This window comes from Neofelis nebulosa, chromosome 5, assembly GCF_028018385.1.
Source record: "Neofelis nebulosa isolate mNeoNeb1 chromosome 5, mNeoNeb1.pri, whole genome shotgun sequence".
Classification (NCBI taxonomy): domain Eukaryota; kingdom Metazoa; phylum Chordata; class Mammalia; order Carnivora; family Felidae; genus Neofelis; species Neofelis nebulosa.
Genome location: NC_080786.1, coordinates 153,390,813 through 153,416,360, shown reverse-complemented (window position 1 = coordinate 153,416,360; position 25,548 = coordinate 153,390,813). Strand labels below are relative to the sequence as shown.

Below are 25,548 nucleotides of genomic sequence, written 5' to 3'. Positions count from 1 at the left end.
CCTGTGTCCCTGCACCGTACTGACGTCTTATTGATGTCTTCATCCCTCGGGCTTTGAGAAGAGGTGACTAGTCATCTGCTGGCAGTCTCATCTGCCCGCTGTCACGCGGCAGGTATCAGCCATCCCCGTGGCCACCGGAAGGGAATCCTTCCCTCACCTACCGGGTCAAAACAGCACTGCCAAGCACCGTGCAAGCTGCATGAAGTGTGCACACTATGCAATAACGGGTAAAGGCAGAGTGGAAGAAGGACCCGGTCCAGCCTGGCCTGACTCTGCAGACACAAGGCTCGGAAAAGGCCCGCAGCCACGCCTATTTCTCTAGCCACGCCCCATTTCTCTAGCCACGCCCCATTCCTCTAGCCACCCCTCTTGGCTACATTCACCTCCCGCTTGTATTTCCCTTCTCAGCAGCCTAAGGGAGGCTCTTCTGGGATGCAGGCTGCGTCGGCTTCTTCACGTCATGAAGAACAAGGAGAACGTGGCTAAGGCTGCGATTCTCTGACCCAAGAGATGTTTTCATTAGGCACCACCGTTAATTACGCTACTCTACCTCTTCCCTTGCTGCCTCTCCCTTTTCTTCCTTAGGTCCATAAATACAAAATAAAGGAAAAAATACGAATTCACATAAATTTTAAGTTGAATCTAAAAATGAAGCCAACTATGATAAAAGTACATTCCATTGAAATGAAAGACAGTAATTTGTTGATAAAATATATAAATAGCCAAGACATGATAACTAAGCAATGCCTTCTTATTTCATGCGTTATATTTCAAGTCCTTAGAATATTATGAGATTAGAGACATTTTTCCACCACTCTTACTCCTGAAAAGATATAATTAATTAGTAATACTGCCTAGGGGCACCTGGGTAGCTTAGTTGGTTGGGTGTCTGACTTCAGCTTAGGTCATGATCTCACAATTCGTGGGTTCCGGCCCGACATGGGGCTCTGTGCTGACAGTTCAGAGCCTGGACCCTACTTCGGATTCTGTGTCTCCCTCTCTCTGTGCCTTTCCCCCATTCACGCTCTCTCTGTCTCAAAAAAAATAAATAAACATTAAAAAAAATTTTAATAGTGCCTAATTATATAATTAATTTTTGTCTGTATTCAAAGAATATTGCAGATCTCTATCACTACCCAGGAAAATTCAGACCATATACGTAAGCAATTAGAAAATCTGAACAAAATTATGTCTTTTCTGACTTTATGTGCCTATAAGTATGCCCTTACTTCAGCTTTGAAACGGCAAATAAAGGTAGGTCATCAAAAGCTTTTCTTCCATCAAAACAAAATACTAACATTGCTGAACTATTTAGTAGTTAAACACTGATTTCTGGTTAAAGAAAGAAATTTACAAGGTAAGAGAGGGTGAGGCCATGCCAAGTTCACACAGGTGTCTACTCTGCCCACTGGAATTTCTATGTCCCTAAAGCTGTAGGACCAGGCTGTATCTCCTAAAAAGGCAAAGAAGGAAGAGTTTTTCCATCCCTTTCCCAAAATGGCCCATGAGAAGCCTTTGTGAGGCCAGTGTACTACAATTACTTTAATTAACCGAAGGGAACAGTGCCTAAAAGTTCCTAATGCCTTACAACTCAGGCAGTGAGCTCACAGAATCTTGGACTGGGGACATGAAAGCAATCTGTATTCCCAAAGCCTCACACTCAATCCCTCCTTTGGACAGGTGAGGACACTGAGGCCACAGAGTTAAGTAATTTGCCAAAGATTAGAGGACAAGTAAGCACCACAGTCGGGATGGACTTCGAGGCTCCTGGTCCCTGATTCAGTGCCCTTCCCACTCCACATGCTATGTCTCAAGACCAGTAACAGAAAAAGCAGAATCATACAAGGCGGGTGATGAGGGCTCATCACACGGCCACATCCCTCGGTCCAGCTCCATGTTCTCGGCCGGTTCTGGAATAATACTCTCAGATTCCTGAGGTTGGCAGAGAAAACACAGAACCTGAAAGGCTGCTCGAGCTGGCCAGGCTGAGTCAGCCTCAGAGATTTTCCCAATACTGGGAGTCTCCAAACTCACCCTTACATTAAACACCACTGGCGACACGCCAAGTCTTAGCGCTAAAATAATGTCCAAGAAAAGAGAGACCCACACTCGGTGCAGAATTCGGGTGTTGGTTCCTCAGCAATGTGCTGACTGTACCTCTCTAGTATTGCCCAGTTATGCCCAGGCCTGTCCCTCGTCTGCCACGACCCCCATCTTCTCTCACCCGGGTCACGGCGCCTCTGGTCTTCCTTATCGCCGACCTGCTCTCCACACTGTGGCCAGGGATGTTGTTCTAAAAGACAACACCTTGATGCGCCTGGGGGGGCTCAGTCAGTTAATCATCGGACTTCGGCTCAGGTCGTGATCTCACGGTTTGTGGGTTCGAGCCCCGCATCGGGCTCTGTGCTGACAGCTCAGAGCCTGGAGCCTGCTTTGGATTCTGTGTCTCCCTCTCTCTCTCTGCCCCTCCCCCTCTCATGCTCTGCCTCTCTGTTTCTCTCAAACATAAATAAACATTAAAAATAATAATAATGAAAAATAAAATACAACACCCTGCCATGTTTTCCTCATGTTGATCACGTCCATCTTTTCATGGAACTTCCAACCATTATTCTTAGAATGGCTGAAAGGCCATCACAATCCAGACCCTGCTTCCCCCACTCCCACCTCATCCCTCCCCACCCTTTATTTCAACCTTATGGACCATATGCAACTTTCTCACATTGGCCACACCCTCCAGGACACTACTTAAAATGACCTTCCTGGCCCATAAGGCTGAGTTACGGGACCCCCTTATCTGCTCCCGCGACTATCACTTTTCTCTCTGACTGGTCTGCATTCTTCTTGAGGCACGACCTGCATCTTTACTCATTTTGGGATCTCCAGGATCCAGCCGCTGTCTGGAACCGAGGTGTAAAGCTCAATAAAATGTGCTAAGTGACCAGATCCATGAACGTATACTCTGCTAGTAACTGGATTCTCTTCATATCCACATGAGATCAAATAAAAATATGCAACACTGAATTATCAGCTACACAGTTTCCCCTTTTTCTAAATTCAATTCTTTACATGAACTGTATTCAGCCAAAACAAACACATTAACAAGATGTGCACTGTGAAAAAGGAGGGTACCCTTAGAGTGAGGCTGGGGGACTGGAGGGGTCCCACAGGTATTAAGTACCTGTCTCAACTTTTACAGGTCAGCTAGGAGCAGTTACCAAGGGACCTAGGACTCTCTATCGATATCTGAATTGACTTGAATTTCTTGAAAGAGACATTAAATGGGTTAAGCAATTGCCCAGAGAATTTACAGAAATACTTAGATGCAAAAAACTCAAGTATGCTTTGAAGAACCCCAGCTGTTACCATCACTGGCTCTAGTGGAACATAAGCTCTGTGGGAACAGGGACTTTGTCATTTTCATTGCTCTGTCCCCAGTCCCCAGAATTCTGCCTGGCATGTGGCAGTATTCAATCTGTCGATAAAATGTTGAGTGGGTGAATTTATATTTGCTAGTTCTGCCTCAAATCCCCTGGAGGGGCGGGGGATCTATGATTTCCTTTTGAAGTTTATTTATTTCGAGAGAGAGAGAGAGAGAGCACAAGCAGGGGAAGGGCAGAGAGAGAGGGAGAGAGAATCCCAAGGAGGCTCCATGCTGCCAGCATAGAGCCCAACGCAGGGCTCAATCCCACGAACCATGAGATCATGACCTGAGCCGAGGTCAAGAGTCAGATGTTCATCAACTAATGAGGATGTAACATTTAAATAGAACTTACACTTCCATCCTTAGTTCACAGAATTATAAAAGATGAGAATTAGGCAGATATTGAAAGTCATCTATATACAATGCTTGAACAGACGTTTACTACTGGCAAATAATTACACTGGCAAAAAGGGTTTTTTTAAGATCATTGTAATTGCACGGTCAACTGAGCTAAGCTCTTGCAAATCATAGGACAGGCTATGCACCATTCACCTGACGAAGCGACAACTTGAAATCACTGTCCCTTGCTGTTCCTGTAAGAAAGCTAGTGAGGGGAAGCCTCAGAAGTGGGGAGCCTTAGAACCTTCACCAGCAGCTATTTTTGCCAGGACTTGGCCAGGGAGGCAGGCTGCAGAGGCAGCAAGTGGCCAGGACCAAGGACAGGGGTCGGCCGTGGTGAGTGTCAGGCAGTGGCCAGTCAAGGCAGGTGGCTGGTGTGGAAGGAAGCCCGAGGGCCAGCCCAGGGTGACCTGAGGTGGGCAGGGGGCCTCAGAGCGGCTGGAAATCTCACGGACAAGGGCAGAGTTCTCTCGATCTTCAGGCACGACAGGGACCCAGCCTGAGATTCACCAGCTCCTCACGGACCTAAACCAATGTCTGCCCTTCACGAAAGCAACTTTCCTCAGGGCCGGTTCTGGAGGAAGCTGGGAGGGCTTAATCATGTAGCCAGTCAAGCTGAGGTCTTACAAGGTTTGGGAGAGGACCGCTGAGTTGGCAAAGAACACAACTTAAAATAATTTTACCTCAAGGGAAACCAAAGGCCAAGGTGAACATTTCCAGGCTCCCATAAAGTTCTCATGATGCCCCGGGGCCCCAGCCCCCTCTTCATAGTGTGCCCTCAGGCTTTCCTCCCTTCCTCCTCAGGTACCATTCACAAGCCTCCCCTCCCCTCCCTAGCCCCTCGTCCCTCCCGGGTCGGCAGGGAAGGGGACCACAAAGTCCCCTCTCTGCCAGGGGTCTGAAGCAGCAGGTGAGATCTTCTTAGGCATAAATGAACGGTGTTTCCAGTGTTCACCGCCTCCCAAATGCCCCCCAACCTGTCGGCACGTAGGTAACACCTATCTTGGCATCTGGAGCTTAAGAGCCCGGATGCTTGGGTTGGCAGTCAGGGGAGGTCCATTTCATTAAAGGAGGTAATGGTTTCTGTCTCCATTTCTGATTTTTTTTTAATTTTTTTTTTTTTTTTTTAATTTTATTTTTGGGACAGAGAGAGACAGAGCATGAACGGGGGAGGGGCAGAGAAAGAGGGAGACACAGAAGCGGAAACAGGCTCCAGGCTCTGAGCCATCAGCCCAGAGCCCGACGCGGGGCTCGAACTCACGGACCGCGAGATCGTGACCTGGCTGAAGTCGGACGCTCAACCGACTGCGCCACCCAGGCGCCCCTTTAATTTTTTTATGTTTATTTATTTTTGAGAGAGACAGAGACAGAGTGTGAGCAGAGGAGGTGCAGAGAGAGAGGGAGACAGAACCCGAAGCAGGCTCCAGGCTCTGAGCTGTCGGCACAAACCATGAGATCATGACCTGAGCCTAGTTTGAACGCTCAACCGACTGAGCCACGCAGGCGCCCCATTTCTGGTTTTTTTTAAAATCAAGAGTGATATTCTTAGATAAATATTCCTCCCCATTAAAATGGCATCATTTGAGGGGCGCCTGGGTGGCTGAGTTGGCTGAGCGTCTGACTTCAGCTCCAGTCATGATCTTGCAGTTTGTGGGTTCGAGCCCCACATCGGGCTCACTGCTGTCAGCACAGAGCCCACTTTGGATCCTCTGTTCCCCTCTCCCTTTCCCTCTGTCCCTCCCCTGTGCTTTCTCAAAAAAAAAAAAAAAAAAAAACATTTAAAAATAAAATAAAATAAAATAAAACAAAACAAAACAAAATGGCGTCATTTGGGTGTTTACGAGTATGTGCCCAGTGAGCATGTGCAACAGTTGAGATCAGGTGAGCAAGCCCACGCCTCAGACACTTCCTCAGCTGGCCTGTCACTCGGTTTACCACTGCCAGCTGCTGGCGGCAGTTGCTGACGTCACACGCTTGAAAGCTGCTCGTGGCACACAGATGAGTGGCATTTAACGCACAAATGAAAGGTTTGAAATAATGGTGCACACGAGATAAGGTCTGTAGTCTGCTTCACAGAGAGGCGCCAACACCGTGTTCCTGGTGTCGCTATTGTACCGTGGCTATCTGTGACGTCACCAGGGGGCGAAGCCAGGTAGGACACTGAACGAGGTCCCGGTTAAGTCTGTAATTATTTCAGAATAAAAGGTGAAAATATGTGTGCATTCTTTGGTCTAAATAGTGTGGCTGAATGCCAGGGTATGAATTACCGCTGGGTTCTCCCCACCACACAAAACTGGGGACAGGGAGTCGAGTCTGCCCCTCCCACATGCCAAGGAGACAGCCCCAGGCTGGCTGTGGCTCTGGGATCCCAGGGGAGAAATTCTAGGCCCTGCTTTTCAAAACCCTGGGCTAACAGAGATGATCCCTAAAAAAATGGGGCTTGGAGCTTAGGTTCAGAGTGGGGTTGACAGAAGCAGGCAGGCTGAAGACAGAGGGACAAGAGGAGGGACACTCTGCGCCCAGGACAGCAGCCATCCTGCGTCAGAGGCATGTCCGCCCGCGTCCAGCCGGGGCAGAGGGCCCGACCCAGCCGAGGGACCAGCACTCAGTAGCTGTGACGGACAGCAGGGAAGCCATGTGTCAGCGCGACCACCACAAAGGACCAGAGCCCTCTCCCCGTCCCACTGTGACTCAGGGGTGACCTAAGTCCCTGCAAAGCCCCTCACCCCAGCTGAAGTTCCTGCCAGCGTTCCAGATGGTTTTCAACAGAGCCAGAGTTTTTTTTTTTTTTAATTTTTTTTTTTTTCAACGTTTTTTTTTTTTTAAATTTTTTTTTTTTTTCAACGTTTTTTTATTTATTTTTGGGACAGAGAGAGACAGAGCATGAACGGGGGAGGGGCAGAGAGAGAGGGAGACACAGAATCGGAAACAGGCTCCAGGCTCCGAGCCATCAGCCCAGAGCCTGACGCGGGGCTCGAACTCACGGACCGCGAGATCGTGACCTGGCTGAAGTCGGACGCTTAACCGACTGCGCCACCCAGGCGCCCCTTTTTCAACGTTTTTTATTTATTTTTGGGACAGAGAGAGACAGAGCATGAACGGGGGAGGGGCAGAGAGAGAGGGAGACACAGAATCGGAAGCAGGCTCCAGGCTCTGAGCCATCGGCCCAGAGCCCGACGCGGGGCTCGAACTCATGGACCACGAGATCGTGACCTGGCTGAAGTCGGACGCTTAACCGACTACGCCACCCAGGCGCCCCTCAACAGAGCCAGAGTTTATCTGAACAAGCACTGGGGGCGCCTGGGTGGCTCAGTGGGTTAAGCGTCCGACTCTTCATTCCGGCTCAGGTCATGATCCTTAGAGAGGATGAGATCGAGCCCCCTCTGTCGGGCTCTGCACTGAGCGTGCAGCCTGCTTGGGATTCCCTCTCCCTCTCTCTCTGCCCCTCCCCTGCTCCTGAAGGTACGCTCTCTCTCTCTCTCGCTCTCAAAATAAATAAACATTAAAAAAAAAAGTTAAAAAAGCATTGGCTTTTTCTGAGCTGTAATATCTAAAAGAACCTACTAGATTCATATGTTGAAAAAAAAAAAAGAAAAAAAATTGACAATAAATTTCATATATTGAAAAAAAAAGAACCTACTAGAATATGTCTAGTACTTTGAAAATCAATGTTTAAAGGGTAAAACACAACAATCTAATTGGCTTTTCTGTTTGTTACAGATTAGTTTATCCAAGCCTGAGTGTACTTCAGGCCAAAAGATGTTATGTCAAACAGCCTGGACGGCCTTCCCAGCTTAACCTTTAAAAATAAACCCCAAAACCACTAAAACAGATGGGAGGTTCTTTAAGTACAAAATACAGGCATTCTAAGTATCAGATAGTTTTGTCTCCTTTTTAAATTTCAATCCAGGGGCACCTGGGTGGCTCAGTCAGTTAAGCATCAGACTTCGGCTCAGGTCACGATCTTTCGGTCCGTGAGTTCGAGCCCCGCGTCGGGCTCTGTGCTGACAGCTCAGAGCCTGGAGCCTGTTTCGGATTCGGTGTCTCCCTCTCTCTCTGCCCCTCCCCTGCTCATGCTCTGTTTCTCTCAAAAACATATAAAACATTAGAAGAAATTTTAATTTCAATCCATTTTCTTATATATTCAATCCCAGAGCTAATCACGTTATTGTGCCATTTGTAATGCTTACTGACAAATCATGGGTTCTTTTTTTTTTTTTTTATTTAACTGAATTAAAATGAGTCACACAGCATGGATCATTTGTCAAATGGGAAAATGTCAGAATCTGTCCTTATGTAGACTAAATGTTATTAAAGAGTTCAAAAGTGAGTTTGATAATTAACGTGACTAATACAATCATCTAAAATTAAAATGTTTTTTACTTAGTCTTTTCTTCATCATAGCACAGGCAAAAATGACAGAAATAATTTTTTTAAATTCCTGTCAGGATTCACAAGATTGCAACTTACTTTGTAAAGGGCTCACAATTAAAAAAAAAAAAAAGTAATAAAGAGAACTCCCAGGCCAGATGGCTTAGTACCTCACTAAATAGTAGCTGGGAAGCTAACGTAGACCCATCCTTGGGGCTCCTGGGTGGCTCAATTGGTTAAACATCCGACTTCACTCAGGTCATGATCTCACAGTTCGTGAGTTCAAGCCCCACGTCAGGCTCTGTGCTGACAGCTTGGAGCCTGGAGCCTTGGAGCTTCAGATTCTGTGTCTCCCTCACCTGCTCACACTCTGTCTCTCTCTGTCTCTCAAACATAAATAAACATTAAAAAAAATTTTTTTTGTAATTAAAAAAAAAAATAAAGCAGACCCATCCTTGCTGTAGAAACCAGGGTCTGGTTATGAAAATGCTACCTTCCTCTAGGTCCCCAGGAGAAAGGAATTACGGTATAAAGTTTCTTATCTTTGTCTGTCTTACAAGAAGCAAACTGAATTTCCAAGTGTAAATCAATAACACTGTAGGAGTGCATTAGGCAATTCCTGTAAAGCCCGAATTATAAAAACATGGATTTTCAAATTTCAAGGTAATGAAATGGTCACTATATATAACTTAACATTTATTATTTCTGAATTATATAGGCTGCTGTCAAACCCCATCTAACTTCTAGGTCAGGATTAAAGGTTTTATCTTTCTTCCAAACAAAAGACTTCAAAGAGTCTTAAGTAATCAACACTTTGAAACAGCAATCTTTAATATGAGGAATTTACTGACCCGGCCCCTCCCAAATTTAAATCCCTTAAGATAACAACAAATTGATGCCCCCTCCCCCGCCCCCGGCCCCAACCCAGTCTTCCATAGCCTGCTTCCTTAGTGTCCTTCCTAACCACATTCCATCTGCTGGGAATGGGAGTCCAACACCTTTCCCAGAATCAGTAAGTAGGTAAAAATGCAAACCATCAGTACTCAGTCAACAGTTTTTGTTACAAGTGGCCCAATGCGTTTACACCACTGAGACTCTAGAAGGAGGCCAGCAACCCCCCCAGTCAGCTCCCCGTGCACCGGGGTCTCCCCTTACCTGGGTTCCCAGGTACATTTTCAGAATTCCTTGACTAAGTAGCCCATCTGATCCCCCTTTATCTCTGCTTGGCCATTCTAGAACCACAGTCTCCCCTTCCCTCCCATACACCCCCCTGCCCTGCCCCTTATTCTGTGACCCCCTGACTGAGACCCCCTTTAGAATTAGATCACAGGCCTTGAAGCAGGTCACATTCCCATGACTGCATCAGAACTGGGTGGCCTTCCCTCCCCAAGGGCCCTTCTCTATCCTCAGCTCCTGTTGGCTTCCCACAAAATGCCCCCACCCCCTTACCTCTGTGTCCCTAGTAGGCAGTGCTGTTGGTGGGTGTTTGCTGGGAATCCGTCATTACTCATGACCAAGGAATGAGGTCCCTTGTTCTAGAGAGAACTTGAACCTAACCCAACCCTAACATCACAACTAAGATAACTGAAGCCTTGTCTAGCCTGTCCCTCCAGGCCTGGGTTCAGGGTCCCTCCCCCACTTCCTTTTAGCCCTCTGCCTTGACCACAGTCATTAACACTTCCTCCTGCTTCCTCCCTGGCTAAACCCTCAGCCCCGGGCTTCCGCGCTCACTTTTGTGTGCCCAGAAAGATTCCTGGCACCCGGGAGGAGCTCAGAAAAAGCTTGATGAACCGAATCCAGTGAAATGATGGTGAAAAAAAAAAAAAAAGACAAACACTCACATTCTTCTCTGGAGACTCAGCCAGGTTGCCCGAATCCTCATTGTCCTCTTTTTGTGCCTCATTTTCTCCACTTTCTTCAGCCTTCTCTGTTGCCTGGTCATAAAGCAAACCCATGGTATCACTAACCTTAGATAAGCTTTCAAGGGAAAACCAAGCTGCACATGCTTTGGTTTTCTTATTTGGATAATAAGTAAACACAGTATATAAACAAAGCAAACACAGACTTCCTATTTATGAGGTCACCTGGCTACTACAATTTAGGATCCGCAACCCCCAATATTGCTCACTGCACCTGCTGTTCTAAGTCAATAGACCTGATTCATATGCCTGGTAGAGTAACAGATTCACTAACGAGGAGCTATAATCCACCCATTTAAGGCTTATGAAGAGAACTCCAAAGGATTCAATGTTTAGGTAGAGTTGTTTTCTGTTGCTTGAGTAGAGGCAGGCTTTATAATTTTAGAGAGTAAAAAAGATGATAGAGGGTAAATAGATGATAGATAGATAGATAGATAGATAGATAGATAGATAGATAGAGACAGAAAATGAGTAAATGGATGGATGGATGGATGGATGATGGATGATGATAACTGATAGATACATAGATAAATAGATATTCTATCTATGTAGAGGAGAATGACAGAAAAATGAGAACTATGTAGACATTCTGAGCAAGCTGGTCTGAGGGAAGATGGTTCAAGACCCCAACTCTTACCTCTGTGGCGCTCTGCACCTCTCCCACGACATCACCGTTGGGAAGGGAAGATGCTTCCTCGGATGATTTCGTCACCTGTGTCATATAAATTGAGACTGAGAATTTTCTTGAGGATAATAGCTTGCATTTTAACACCTTTTAACTATTCAAATTATGTTTGTCTTCAGCCCACATTTTATCCTTACAACAACACTGTAGCCTGATAAGGAGCATGGTCATTACCATTCACACTCTAGAGAAAGAAAGTCAAGGCAGAAGAAGTCTACACGTGTAGACCTAGCTCCACCCCGAACTTGCATGTAACAACATACACACACATCAGATCCTTACGTTGTACACCTGAAACCAATACGATGTTACATGTAAATTATATCTCAATAAAATTGGGGGAGAAATCAGTTACTTTCATTACAGAGGCACTTAAGCCATAGACACACCCTCCAGTAACATGTTCCTATGATAATCAATACTAAACTGTGATACATACCTAAATCTATCCTAATACATATCGAGAGGCTATTTTTTTTTTTTGGTTGGTTGCTATTTTTGTTTTATTTTTGTGTTTTTTAAAACAGACATGGGAACACAGGGTATAACTTGATTGTTTATTTTAATATGTCATGGACATTTGTCCAGGTTAATTCAGATGGTTCTAACTTCGTATTTTTAGCATCTGCTGCATATTACATATATAATTTATCCAAATATTTCCTAGATGATGGTTGTTCAAAATGTTTACATATATTTGTGCTTCTACAAACAACACTATACTAAGCTGAACAGTGGGGTTTTTTTTTAGATTTATTTCCAAAATAAGAAATTGTAGCAATTCATATTCCATAGTAAATATATGAATGTCCTCTTCCTTTATCATGAAGACAGAGGCCATGAAGGCCAATGAAGATGATCTCTGTTTTTGACCTCTGCCAAAGTGTTAGGGAGAAAATGGAATTTCATTTTTGTTTTCATTTACAGTTTCCTAATTACTAAAAGAGAAAAGCATATTTTTCACAAGTTTTAGCCACTTACTTTTCCTGTTCAGATACTTGCCTTCATATGTTTTGCTCCTTTTTACTTGAGTTGTTTGTCTTGTCAATTTCTAGAGGTTCTTTAGATGATAGAAATATTAGCTCTTTGTCAGGTTACAACTTTTATTTTTAGTCTATAAAGTTTTACAAGTTTGGGTTTTTTTAATTCTTAGCCTTTTATAAAAAAAAAATTTATCTAATTTTTATTCTCTGAAATGCAGCACTATTATTTTACATGAGTTATTAACATTTGGAGGCCTAATCCATCTAGAACTTAATTTTGTATATAATGTAAATTAGGGCTCTGTTTTCATCCAGAAAAACAGCAAAATATGTCTGCATTATTTATATACCATCATTTTCCCATTTAACTAAGATGTTTTTGTCATTTGTTAAGTTTTATGTATATATTTGGATCTGTTAATACACAATTCTATATATGAATATATAGGCATATCCATGAATGTATTTATCAGTTCCCATGCCAATATACTGCTTTTATCAGTGTAGCTTTTAAGATTCAGAAAGGCAAGGTGCTACACAAAGTCTTTGTAAAAATTTTCTTGGCTCTTCTCAGACATTTATTATTCCAATAAATTTTAAGGTCATTTTTCCTAGTGTCAAATTTTTAAAAAATAAGCTTTTGTTTAAAAGGGCACTACATATTTATTAGTTTAGAAATTTTTCAGTTCTTTTTATAAAGTCATCCTACCCAGAGACACTGTAGGGCTATTACTTTAGTAGCTGTGGGCGTCCTTCAGAGTAAAATTATGTTCTTTATAACGTGAAGCCCTGTATGCTTCTTCATAAATTTATTCCTAAATCATTCACAGAGTTTTATCACCACTGTGAAGATTTGATTTTTACACTGCAACTTCCTATCCATTATTGTTGATATAAGTGAAAACTCCTACTAATTTTTTTTTATGTTTAACGTTTTTAATGTTTTGAGAGAGAGAGAGAGACAGAGCGTGAGCAGGGGAGGGACAGAGAGAGCCGGAGACACAAAATCTGAAGCAGGCTCCAGGCTCCAGGCTTGGAGCTGTCAGCACAGAGCCCAATGCGGGGCTCGAACTCACGGACTGAGAGATCACGACCTGGGCTGAAGTCGGACGCTCAACCGACTGAGCCACCCAGGTGCCCCAAAGAACTCCTAATTTTTTAGTGTTTTTCTTTTATCCAGAAATTTAATAAACTCATATTAATTTTAATAGATTTTATTGGAGTTTCTTGAGATTTGCAGGTGTACGGTTACATCATATAAAAATAAAGATAATTTTGGGGGCGCCTGGGTGGCTCAGTCAGCTGAGCATCCGACTTCGGCTCAGGTCATGATCTCGCAGTTCCATGAGTTGGAGCCCCGTGTCGGGTTCTGTGCTGACAGCTCACCCTGGAGCCTGCTTCCGATTCTCTGTCTCCGGCTCTCTCTGTCCCTCCCCCGCTCACACTCTGTCCCTCTCTCTCTCTCTCTCTCTCTCTCTCAAACATAAATAAACATCAAAAAAAATTTAACAAATAAAGATAATTTTTAAATTTCTTACATATTACATATACAAGACATTTTCTTTCTTTTACATTACTATAATAAATACAGTTTCTAAAACAAAGTTTAATAATAATACAGTGATGACAGGCATGTCTGTTTTGCTTCTAATTGTAAAAGAACTGATTCAACATTTCATGATTCATTGTGGCACAGTTGCCTTTTGATAATTGGTTTTTATCATGGTTAATTAGTTTCTTTCTATTTATATTTTAATCCATTTTAATTTTAACTAGGAATATTTGAAGAATTGTATCAAATCTCTTCTTTGTACTTATGGAATCATATAGGCTTTCTCCATTAATCAGTTCTGTGTAATTAATTATGCTAATAGAATAAATTCTGCTTTGCATTATACATTTGTTAACATTTTTAGACTTTTCCCCTCAGTATTTATAACAGGAATTGATCTACGTATAATGGAAAGTATTCTAAGTAATATGTCAACTGGTGAGGGGTTTTATCTATTTCATTTCTCTGTTAAAACTATATATAATCAAATTACATATATGTACATTCAAATTACATTTCTTCAAATCACATATAAATTATATATATGTACCTATACACATGTCCATAGGCACACAGACACATACTTTCTCCTTCTTTTGTATTTATTTTGGTTGTTCTTTTCTTTTTTTTTTTAATGTTTATTTATTTTTGAGAGAGAGAGAGAGAGAGACAGAGCATGAGCAGGCGAGGTGCAGACAGGGGGAGACACAGAATCTGAAGCAGGCTCCAGGCTCTGAGCTGTCAGCACAGAGCCCAACACAGGGCTCGAACCCACTATGAGATCATCACCAACTGAGCCATCCAGGTGCCCCTGGTTTTTCTTTTTATTGGTTCATACTGCCTAGTTTTTAATTTTATTTTCCTGTTGTTACTTTTTTTTAGAGAGAGAGAGAAGGTGCACACACACACATGAGAAAGGGAGGGGCAGAGAGAGGGAGAGAGAATCCCAAGCAGGTTCTGTGCAGTCGGTGCAGAGCCCGACTCAGGGCTCCATCTCACAAACTGAGATCATGAGCTGAGCCGAAATCAAAAGTCAGATGCATAGCTGACCAAGCCACCCAGGCACCCCTCCTGTTGTTAATTTTTAAATTGAATATTTATTTTACTAAGCTTTTACCTTGGTTTTGTAGAGTGTTTAAAGTTAACAATTTCACTCTGTACAGAGATCTGGCTCTATATTGGGGTTTGGGTATGAAATAATCTCTCTTGCTTATTACTTGATGATCTGTAATATCAGCGCTAAATTTTTTTTGGATATGGAGTTATTTGAAATGGTATACTGTACGTTTATTTCTTAATTTTTTACAATATTTTTCTTTCAGATTGTGATTCTGTAGTTGGGATAAGAATGCAGTCTGTAAAGGGGCACCTGGGTGGCTCAGTCGGTTAAGTGTCCAACTTCAGCTCAGGTCATGACCTCACAGTTCATGAGTTCGAGCCCGGCGTCGGGCTCTGTATGGACAGCTCAGAGCCTGGAGCCTGCTTTGGATTCTGTGTCTCCCTCTCTCTCTGCCCCACCCCTCTCATGCTTTGTCTCTCTCTCTCTCTCAAAAGTAAATATTTAAAAAATTAAAAAATAAATAAATAAAATAAAAAGGGCTTTCCAAAAGCCATAAAAAAAAAAAAAAGAACGTAGTCTGTAAAATCATCCCCTTTTGAAATTTACAAAGGTTTTCTTTGTGACCCGGTGTATGATAGCTATGGAAATGGTTTTAGTAAGCACAAGGGAAGAATATATTTTATTAATATCTATCTAACATACTGTTATTCGTGTGGATGTATTTCCTATACATATGTATTAAATGAAGTTTCTAATTATAGTTGTGTGCATGCTTAAAATAGTGTCTGATAAGTAACAAGTACAACATACTTAATGAAAGATATTTTTAACAAGTTTTCATTGTATTTCTAGGAGTTTTTGATTTATGTGCTTGACTGCTGTTTAGCAAGATCCATAAAGATAAAGACTACTATATTTTCTTCATAGGTTTTTATCATTTTTCATTATATAATATCTTTTTCACCCAGTTAAATCTTTTGGCCTTGAATTCCTCTTTATCTGATATCAATGCCACTCCAGCTCTCTTGTTGTTTGTATGTGCCTGCTCATCCCTTTATTTCAATTTTTTCTTTGAATGATTGTTTTATTATGCTCTTATATATAACATATGGCTCAATCTTTGTTAATAAAATCCAATTTCACTGTCAATCCCAATTCCATTATAGCCAAGTGATCTCCTTTTAAACCCAACCCTCCAACAGATAAGGACTATAAATTCTGAGTTTAAAAGATAAAACAAAACAAAACAAAACAAAACAGGGGTGTCTGGCTGGCTCAGTCAGTAGAGCATGCAACTCTTGATCCCAAGGTCATGAGTTGAAGCCCCACGTTGGGTGCGGAGCCTACTTCAAACAAACAAACAAACAAACAAACAAACAGAACAAAAGGAAAAATAGGAAAACGAACCAAAGTAAGAAGATTCAAGAGGGAGTTGATACTTAACATGATAAAAATTATTTGCATGTTCATGTTCATAGCAGTATTATTCATAACAGCCAAGAGGTAGAAACAGTCCAAATGTCCATCCGTGAATGAATGAATAAACAAACGGTGGTATATACGTCCAAGGGAGTATCATGAGGCCTTAAAAAGAAAAGTTATCCTGTCACGGGCCACAGCACCGAGCAACCCTGATCGCATGATGCCAAATGAAATAAGCCGCTCACAAAAAGACAAATGTTTTTGATTCGACTTATATGGCATACCTAAAATAGTCAAATTTATAGAAACAGAAAGTGAAATGCTGGTGACCAGGGACTGGGGAGAGGAGGAAATTGGGAGTTGCAGGAGTATAAAGTTCTGCAAAGTGAAAAAGTTCTGGAGATTTTTGCACAGCATTGTGAATCTACTTAACATTACGGAACTGTACGCTTAAAAATGGTTAAAGGGGCGCCTGGGTGGCACAGTCGGTTAAGCGTCCGACTTCAGCCAGGTCACGATCTCGCGGTCCGTGAGTTCGAGCCCCGCGTCAGGCTCTGGGCTGACGGCTCAGAGCCTGGAGCCTGTTTCCGATCCTGCGTCTCCCTCTCTCTCTGCCCCTCCCCCGTTCATGCTCTGTCTCTCTCTGTCCCAAAAATAAATTTAAAACGTTGAAAAAAAAAATTAAAAAAAAAAAAATGGTTAAAGGGGTGCCTGGGTGGCATCTGACTTCGGCTCAGGTCACGACCTCGCGGTCCATGAGTTCGAGCCCCGCGTTGGGCTCTGGGCTGACAACTCAGAGCCTGGAGCCTGCTTCGGATTCTGTGTCTCCTTCTCTCTCTGCCCCTTCCCCGCTTGTGCTCTGTCTCTCTCTGTCAAAAATAAATAAATCTAAAAAAAAATTTTTTTTTTAATTTAAAAAAAATGGTTAAAATGGTTTAAAAAAATAGATGAGGGCCACCTGGGTGGCTCAGTCTGTTAAACAGTCAACTCTGGCTCAGGTCACGATCTCACGGTCCGTGAGTTCGAGCCCCGCGTCGGGCTCTGGGCTGACAGGGAGGAGACTCCTTCTCTTCTCTGTGCCTCCCCCTGCTTGATCTCAATCTCTCTTTCAAAATAAGTAAATAAAATTTTTAAAAAATAAAAAAGATGAGAATGACACTGAGTGAGTTCCTGTTTTCAGGGCTTTTAAGTCTGACAATAAGCCAATGTTACGGGGGAAATAAAACCACAACAAAAAACCTCAGGATTTTTGGCCTGAAGAATCAGAAAGCAGAACTTGGGGCAACCACAGCTACCAGGAGATGAGGACAGAAGACGGGAGAGAGGGAGCCCCAAATTCTGTGTCCAAACGCTGCAAAACCTCCAGGTGGGCCCCTAACCATGCATGCATGGGACTGATTTGGCTAAAATAAAAACAACTCAGCTGAGATCTGGGCTGCTACCAGAAACATAGAGTTTGCAATCTGAGTCCCACAGATTAAGTGTATGCTGGAATAAAATCATCAACATTTTTCAGAGGAATGTAACAAAATACAGTCTGCACAACACAACATTCACAATGTCCCAGACACAATCCAAAATACTTGACATAAAAAGAACAAGGAAACTATGACCCTTCTTCAAGAGAAAAAAAAAAAAACAAAACAGTAAGTGGAAACCCTCTGTGGAAGGACCCAGAGGTTGGAATTAGCAGACGAGGATGTCAAGGCAAACATTCTACTCGCGGTGAAAGAACTAAAGGAAAACATGCTTGCAATGATTAAGACGATTGAAAAGTGTTCATCGGCAGAGAAATGAAAATTATAAAAATCAAACGGGTGGAACATTTTGGAACTGAAAAAGGATAATGTCTGAAGTGAAAAGCTCACTAGACTAGATGCAAAATGTAGAAGGAAGATGACAGAGGAAAAAATAAGTGAATATAAAAGATAAGATCAACAGAAATCATCTAATCTGGAGACACCTGGGTGGCTCAGTTGGTTGAGCATCTGAATCTTGACTTCAGCTCAGGTCATGATCCCAGGGTCGTGGGATCGAGCCCCAAGTTGGGCTTTGCACTGAGTGTGGAGCCTGCTTAAGATTCTCTCTCCCCTCACTTCTCCCCCTCCCCCGACTCACTCTAAAATGTAAATGAATGAATGAATGAATGAATGAATAAGGAAAGAAAGAAAGAAAGAAAGAAAGAGAAATCATCTAATTTGAAGATCAGAGAGAAACAGATATTTTAAAAATGAAAAAAGGGGGCACCTGAGTGGCTCAGTCGGTTAAGCGTCTGACTTCGGCTCAGGTCATGATCTCACAGTTCGTGAGTTCGAGCCCGCGTCGGGCTCTGTGCTGACAGCTCAGAGCCTGGAGCCTGCTTCACATTCTGTGTCTCCCTCTCTCTCTGCCCCTTCCCTGCTCATGCTGTGTCTCTCTCTGTCTCAAAAATAAATAAACATTAAAAAAAATGAAAAAAGCCTCAGGGAAGTATGGAATAATAACAAAAGTTTTCACATGTATGTAATTAGAGTTTCAGGAGGAGAAATGACAGCAAATGGGGCAGAAATAATATTTGAAAGTACAATGGCTAAAATGTTCCTGAATTTGGTGAAAGACATATTTTTACAGAGTCCAGAATCTCAGCAAACTCCAATAAAGATAAGTACAAAGAAAATCATTTTTAGGCACATCATAATCAAATGGCTGAAAACCAATGCGAAACAGAAATCTTGAAAGCGACCAGAGAAAAATAACATATCACATACAGGGAACAAGGATTCAAAGAATCTGCAATGTCTCATCAGAAGTATAGAGACCAGAGGCAGCTGGGTGGCTCGGTCAGTTAAGCGTATGACTCTGGCTCAGGTAATAATCTCACCATTCATGGGTTCGAGCCCCGCATCAAGCTCTGCACAAATGGTGTGTGCACTTGGGATGCTCCCTCCCTCTCTCTGTCCCTCCTTTGTATGCACTCTCTCTCTCTCAAAATAAATAAACTTAAAAAAAAAAAAAAGTAGAGACCACAAGACAAAAGCAAAAAACACATATAAACTGCTGAAAGAGGGGTGCTTGGGTGGCTCAGTCAGTTGAGCATCCGACTCCTGGTTTCAACTTGTCATGATCCTGCGGTTTGTGAGACTAGGTCCCACATCAGGCTCTGCGCTGATAATGCAGAGCCTGCTTGGGATCCTCTCCCTCTCTCTGCTCCTCCCCTGAGTGCTCTCTCTCTCTCTCTCTCTCTCTCTCTCTCTCTCAAAGTGCTGAAAGAAAAAAACTGTCAACTAAGAATTCTACACTCATTAAAAACATTCTGCAAGAATGAAAGCCAAGGGGCACCTGGGCAGCTCAGTCAGTTAAGCGTCCGACTTCGGCTCAGGTCATGATCTCACAGTTTGTGAGTTCAAGCCCTGCGTCCGGCTCTGTGTTGACAGCTCGGAGTCTGGAGCCTGCTTTGGATTCCGTGTCTCCCTCCCTCTTTGCCCCTCCCCTGCTCGCACTCTGTCTCTCTCTCTCTCTCTCTCTCTCAAAAATAAATAAATATTTTTTAATTAAAAAAAAAAAAGAATGAAAGCCAGGACATCTTCAGTTAAAAAATAGAAAAGAAAAAAAGAAAGAAACACTAAGAGAGGGTGCCTGGGTGACTCAGTCAGTTAAGCATCTGACTCTTGGTTGCAGTTTAGGTCATAATCTCACAGTTCATGGGATTGAGCCCCAAGTGGGGCTCTGTGCCAACAGCATGGAGCTTGCCTGTTTGGGATTCTCTTTCTCCCAATCTCTCTCTGCTCCTCCCTCACTCACATGCACGCTCTTTCTCTCAAAGTAAATAAAGACACTTAAACACACACGCACACACACACACACACACACACACACACACAGAAAACTCATTGCCAGCAAACATGCACTCTAGAACAATACACCAGGCTAAAGTACATTCTTGGGGCCGAAATGGCACCAGATGGAAACTTGACTCTTCAGGAAGAATAAAAAGCATCAGAAATTTTTTTTTAAAGTCTGGGTAAATAGAAAAGATTCTTCTTCCTCTTGCTTTCTTTAAAATACATAGGACTGTTTGATGCAAAAATTACAATATTACAGAGTTGATGTATACACAAGTGTAATACACATGCCAAGACAGCATAAAGGACGAGGCTAGTAACTGCACATATAGGACTGCAATGCTTCCACATATTATAAAGTGTTACGATACTAACTCTAACTAAACTGTGAAATGCTAAGAATATACACTACAATCACTAGAGCAGTCGGCACACAGTAGTTCAAAGACGTACAGCCAAAAATCCAACAGGTAAATTGGAAGGGAATTCTAAAATACACTCAAATAACCTGAAAGGAAGCAAAATGACATCAAACTAAGGAATGAAAGGGAACAAATAATAAAACTAATAGTAATAATCTAAACAAAACCAATTCAATGATTACTTAAAAATCAATGGACTAAATGGTGCCACCACAGAGACTGTCAGAATGAATGAAAATGCACAAGCATCAATTCTACCTTGTCGACAAAGACACACCATAAAAATAAAAGCACAGGTAGGTTGAAAGTAAATGGACGGTAAGAGATACACCACGCGAACCGCAAGAAGTCTGGAGTGGATTTAATATCATGATGAAAAAACAGAAAGACAAAGAGAGTTACCAGAGACCGAAGAAGGGACCTCTGAAGTTGATAAAAATGTCAATCCATTAGGAAGTCATAACACTCATCAGTATGAATGTGCCTAACCACCGAGTTATGAACGACACAAAGCATAAATTGGCAGGATTAAAGGGAGGAGCAGACAACTCACAATCGTAGTTGGAGATCTTTTTTTTTCTTTAATTAAATTCGAGTTAGTTAACATACAGTGTAGTCTTGGTTTCAGGAATAGAACCCAGTGATTCATCACTTACATATGACACCCAGTGCTCATCCCAACAAGTGCCCTCCTTAATTCCCATCCCCCATCTAGCCCACCCCCCACCCATCTCCCCTCCAACAACCCTCAGGTTGTTCTCTGTACTTAAGAGTCTTTTATGGTTTGCCTCCCTCTCTGTTTTTATCTTATTTTTTTTCCTTCCCCCTATGTTCCTCTGTTGAGTTTCTCAAATTCCATCTATGAGTGAAATCATATGATACCTGTCTTTCTCTTGACTTATTTAGGATCTTAACACCCCTCTCTCATCAGCTGTGGAACAACTATGCAAGAATCCAAACTGACTTGTCTTTTTTCTTTTATTTTTCTTCTTTCGGGGGTGGAGGGAAAGGGGGTGGCAGGAAGTTTCAGCCTCTTCAAACTCATTGGAACAACTGATAGAGTGAATTCAATTCCTTCTGCCATATTAATTCACTCTTCATCTGTCTTTTCCACTCTATTCCTTTCATTACTTTCCTGGCTTAAGTTTCTTCATTCTGTCTTCCTCAGCTCTGCCCTCGACCTTGTTCATCTAACGGTTCTGAAGTGGTTTTTTTCACTGCTGCTTAGTTTCCTATCCATAAAACTTAAAGCTCCCTGTTAATTTATCACAATTATGTGATATAATGGACCCCCATCAAAATGGCTTACCTGCCTTCCTCCAATTAAAGCGACATTTGCAGAACACCTGCATTTCCTTTCTTTTCTCCATATTTCCACCCATTATAGATACTCCCCCGTAAGTCCATCTTTACATAGTCCCTTCCACAACTCCTGGATTCTTCTGAGATAGTTTAAATTTCCTGATGTCACTATCATCACAGTGTCTTCCCTTACAGAAGTGCCTCACAAACTAGTAGTTTGGCTTAACTGATCTTGGAGGTAGCCTGGATTCAAACAGCATTGACAGCTCTCCGGTGCTCCTGAAGGGCAGCCCTAACCCCGCCCCCTGGGGAGGAGCCGCTCCCGGCCCCGCCCCCAGCTCGCGCCCTGCCCCGCCCGGGGACAGGCACCTCTGCTGACCACTGATCACTGCAGGGCTAAAGGCCGGGTGCAGCTGGGGCACAGGGTCCCCGCTTCCGGCCTGCTCCCCATCACTCCCCGACCTCCCCAACCCCAGGCTGAAATACACCTCCTGGGGGCCCCTCCCACCTGGGCAGGGCTCTGGGCCTTCGTTTCCCCCTTCACATCAGCCCTTTGCTCGCCACCGCCACCTTCGGGCGCGCCTCCCCGCTTCCCGGTCCGCAGACGGCTCCGCTCCGGGCTCCCGCGCTCAGGGGACCAGGGGCTTCAGCATCTTCACCTGGCGGGCCCTCCCGCGTGCCCTTCACAATTCCTTCTCTTCCATCGGGACTTCTGTTCTTCCTGGAACCCCCGTGTGTTCGCAGGTCGGGCCTCCTGCGTCCGAATTCCAGACTCCTGGCTCCCACGCATGGTGTCTCCTTCACGGTTCTATTTCCTGTTCCGTGTATTTCCCCCTGCGGAACCACCATGGGGACCACCATCGGGCCTCCCCTGTGTCCACGCTGTCGTTCACCTTGCAGTGTCAGGTCAGGAAGTCCCAGAACACGTGCTTGTGCCGCAGACTCGGGCCTCTCACGGCTCCCCGCCCCCGAGGTTTCTCCGCATCTCCTTCGGCAGAAGGCGCCCCAGTCACCTGGTCGCCGGCTCTTCCTCCCGCAGGTCACCGGGAAATGCCTCGCTGGCTGAGATATTGTTGCCGGGACTCAAAACTGCTTCCGATGGGAGCTCACCGATCATGCCAGAAAACGGGTATCAAAACTTTCATCACACATCATTTGGAGCCCAAAATGACACGATGCAGGTGCGTCATCTGTGTGTCATTCATCAGACGGGGGCGTGTCCCAAGAGCAAAGCCACCTTCCCAAAGAGGACGTGGCCTGACTTGGCCAGAGGGTCTGGAAGGCTCTTCTGAGCAATGTGGGTGTTGCTGTTGGGAGTGTTAGAGCCTCCCTGGGATACAGGATTCTGACGCCCAGTCGTCCCCCCCACTGCGGTGTATGAACAGTGCTCTAAGGTGGGCATGGCTGTCTTCCTCTCCACCAGCTAGAGGCAATCTAATTATATATATAAGTGGATGTTTGCTGTTGATAGCTTAGTAATATTCCCGTGCCTGAAATAATGTATCAGAGACACTGATTCCTAGTGCTTCTTTTCCTGACATTTGACAACCGTGGTATAGGTTATCAGTCATAACTTCAGTAATTTGCTTTAAATCCTAACTTGATCATATCTTTACTTCTTTCATTTCAATCTAGCATATACTGGAACAGTAGTTTTCAATTGGGTATTCCCATCACCTACTCACATACTTTTATTAATATATAGGTGTTTAGGATCCACTCCAGACCTACTGAATGTCCTTACTGAATATTATTGATATATTCCTACCATATATGGTAAGAATGTGCTTGGCATTCGTGGTATATTTCATGGCACATATGCTGGGTATATTCGTGGTCTAGTATGTTTCCGGGTAATTGTGTTACATCAAGAGTTTTCCTCAGGGCGCCAGGGTGGCTCAGTCGTTAAGCATCTGACTTTGGCTCAGGTCATGATCTCACGGTTCATGAGTTCGAGTCTCACATCGGGTGAGCATGAGCCCCACTTGGGGTGAGCTCAAGCCCCACTCTGGGTAAAAAGCATGAGCCCCGCTTCAGGTGAGCCCTGCTTCTCACTCCCTCCCTCTATATCTGTATTTGTCCCTCCTGAGATTCTGTCTCTCTCTCTCTCTCTCTCTCTCTGCCCCTTGCTCACTTGCAACCTCTCTCTAAAAAAACAAAAACAAAAACAAAAACAAACAAAAAAACTGGCACAAAAACAGACACTCAGATCAATGGAACAGAATAAAGAACCCAGAAATGGACACACAAATGTATGGCCAACTAATCTTTGACAGAGCAGGAAAGAATATTCAATGGAATAAAGATAGTCTCTTCAGCAAATGGTGGGAAAACTGGACTGAAACATGCAGAAAAATGAACCAGGACCACTTTCTTACACCATACACAAAAATTAACTCAAAATGGATGAAAGACCTAAACGTAAGACAGGAAGCCATCAAAATCCTAGAGGAGAAAGCAGGCAAAAACCTCTTTGATCTTGGCCGCAGCAACTTCTTACTCAACACGTCTCTGGAGGCAAGAGAAGCAAAAGCAAAAATGAACTACTGGGACCTCACCAAATAAAAAGCTTTTGCACACAGAAGGAAACAATCAGCAAAACTAAAAGGCAACCGATGGAATGGGAGAAGATATTCACAAATGACATATCAGATAAAGGGTTAGTATCCAAAATCTATAAAGAACTTATCAAATTCAACACCCAAAAAACAAATAATCCAGTGAAGAAATGGGCAAAAGACATAAATAGACACTTCTCCAAAGAAGACGTCCAGATGGCCAACCGACACATTAAAAAATGCTCAACATCACTCATCATCAGGGAAATACCAATCAAAACCACAATGAGATACCACCTTATACATGTCAGAATGGCTAACATGAACAACTCAGGCAACAACAGATGTTGGCGAGGATGCGGAGAAAGAGGATCTCTTTTGCACTGCTGGTGGGAATGCAAGCTGGTGCAGCCACTCTGGAAAACAGTATGGAGGTTTCTCAAAAAACTAAAAATAGAACCACCCTACGACCCAGCAATTGCACTACTAGGCATTTATCCAAGCGATACAGGTGTGCTGTTTCGAAGGGACACATGCACCCCCATGTTTATAGCAGCACTATCGACAATAGCCAAAGTATGGAAAGAGCCCAAATGTCCATCGATGGATGAATGGATAAAGAAGATGTGGTATATATATACAATGGTGTATTACTCGGCAATCAAAAAGAATGAAACCTTGCCATTTGCGACTATGTGGATGGAACTGGAAGGTATTATTAAGCTGAGCGAAATCAGAGAAAGACAAATATCATATGACTTCACTCATATGAGGAACTTAAGATACAAAACAGATGAATATAAGGGAAGGGAAGCAAAAATAATATAAAAACAGGGAGGAGGACAAATCATAAGAGACTCTTAAATATGGAAAACAAACAGGGTTGCTGGAGGGGTTGTGGGAGGGGGGATGGGCTAAATGGGGGAGGGGCATTAAGGAATCTACTCCTGAAATCATTGTTGCACCACATACTAACTAACTTGGATGCATATTAAATAAATAAATGAATGAATGAATGAATGAAAAATTAATTAATTAAAAATTTTTTTAAAGTTTTCCGCTATTCATCCATTTTTGCAAATAAAATATAATGTTTGCTATCTTCTTTGAAAATAGGTTTAGTGATTGTGTTTATAGATACTTTGTCTAAAACTTTTCGGATTGACTTTATTATTTTGTTTTGCACGCCACAGAAACAACCAAATGTTCATACCGGGCCATTATTCTTGTTATAATTCCCATAAAATCTTTCACCTTTGAAAATTATCAGTTATAAAATTAACCACAGTTATTTTAAGTCTTTTGTCGTCATCCACAGAGATTTTTCTTAGCTTGTTTTATTTGGATGCTTCCCTGAAAGCTTTTCCAGTCCGCGGGGAGCCAGAATGCCTCACCTGCCACACAGAATGACCCAGAGCCCCATGGAAAAGGATTATATGGCAGGTGCTTTCTCGGATAGGCTTCTGATGGCAACGCTCAAAGATCACTGATACCATACCAGTGGACTGAGTCAGGATTTCCAGAATTTCGCTTGAGAAGCAGATGGGTTCATGAAACTACCAACCGCAGGTCCAGTGGAACAAGAATTAATTACATAGACCTGAATGAATCAGTGATGGATGAGGACAGG

The 25,548-nt window shown here is 43.2% G+C and overlaps 1 protein-coding gene across 2 annotated transcripts in view; it reads right to left on the bottom strand.

Moving 5' to 3' along the window:
• Positions 1–25,548, bottom strand: part of SH3BGR (SH3 domain binding glutamate rich protein) — a 62,047-nt gene that overhangs the window by 7,251 nt on the left and 29,248 nt on the right. For both annotated transcript variants that reach the window (XM_058732044.1, XM_058732043.1), the window contains 2 exons: positions 10,751–10,825; positions 10,036–10,128 (listed from right to left, as the gene is read on the bottom strand). In XM_058732044.1, the coding sequence (XP_058588027.1) occupies positions 10,036–10,128; positions 10,751–10,825 (168 nt within the window). The remainder of the gene's footprint in view (positions 1–10,035; positions 10,129–10,750; positions 10,826–25,548) is intronic.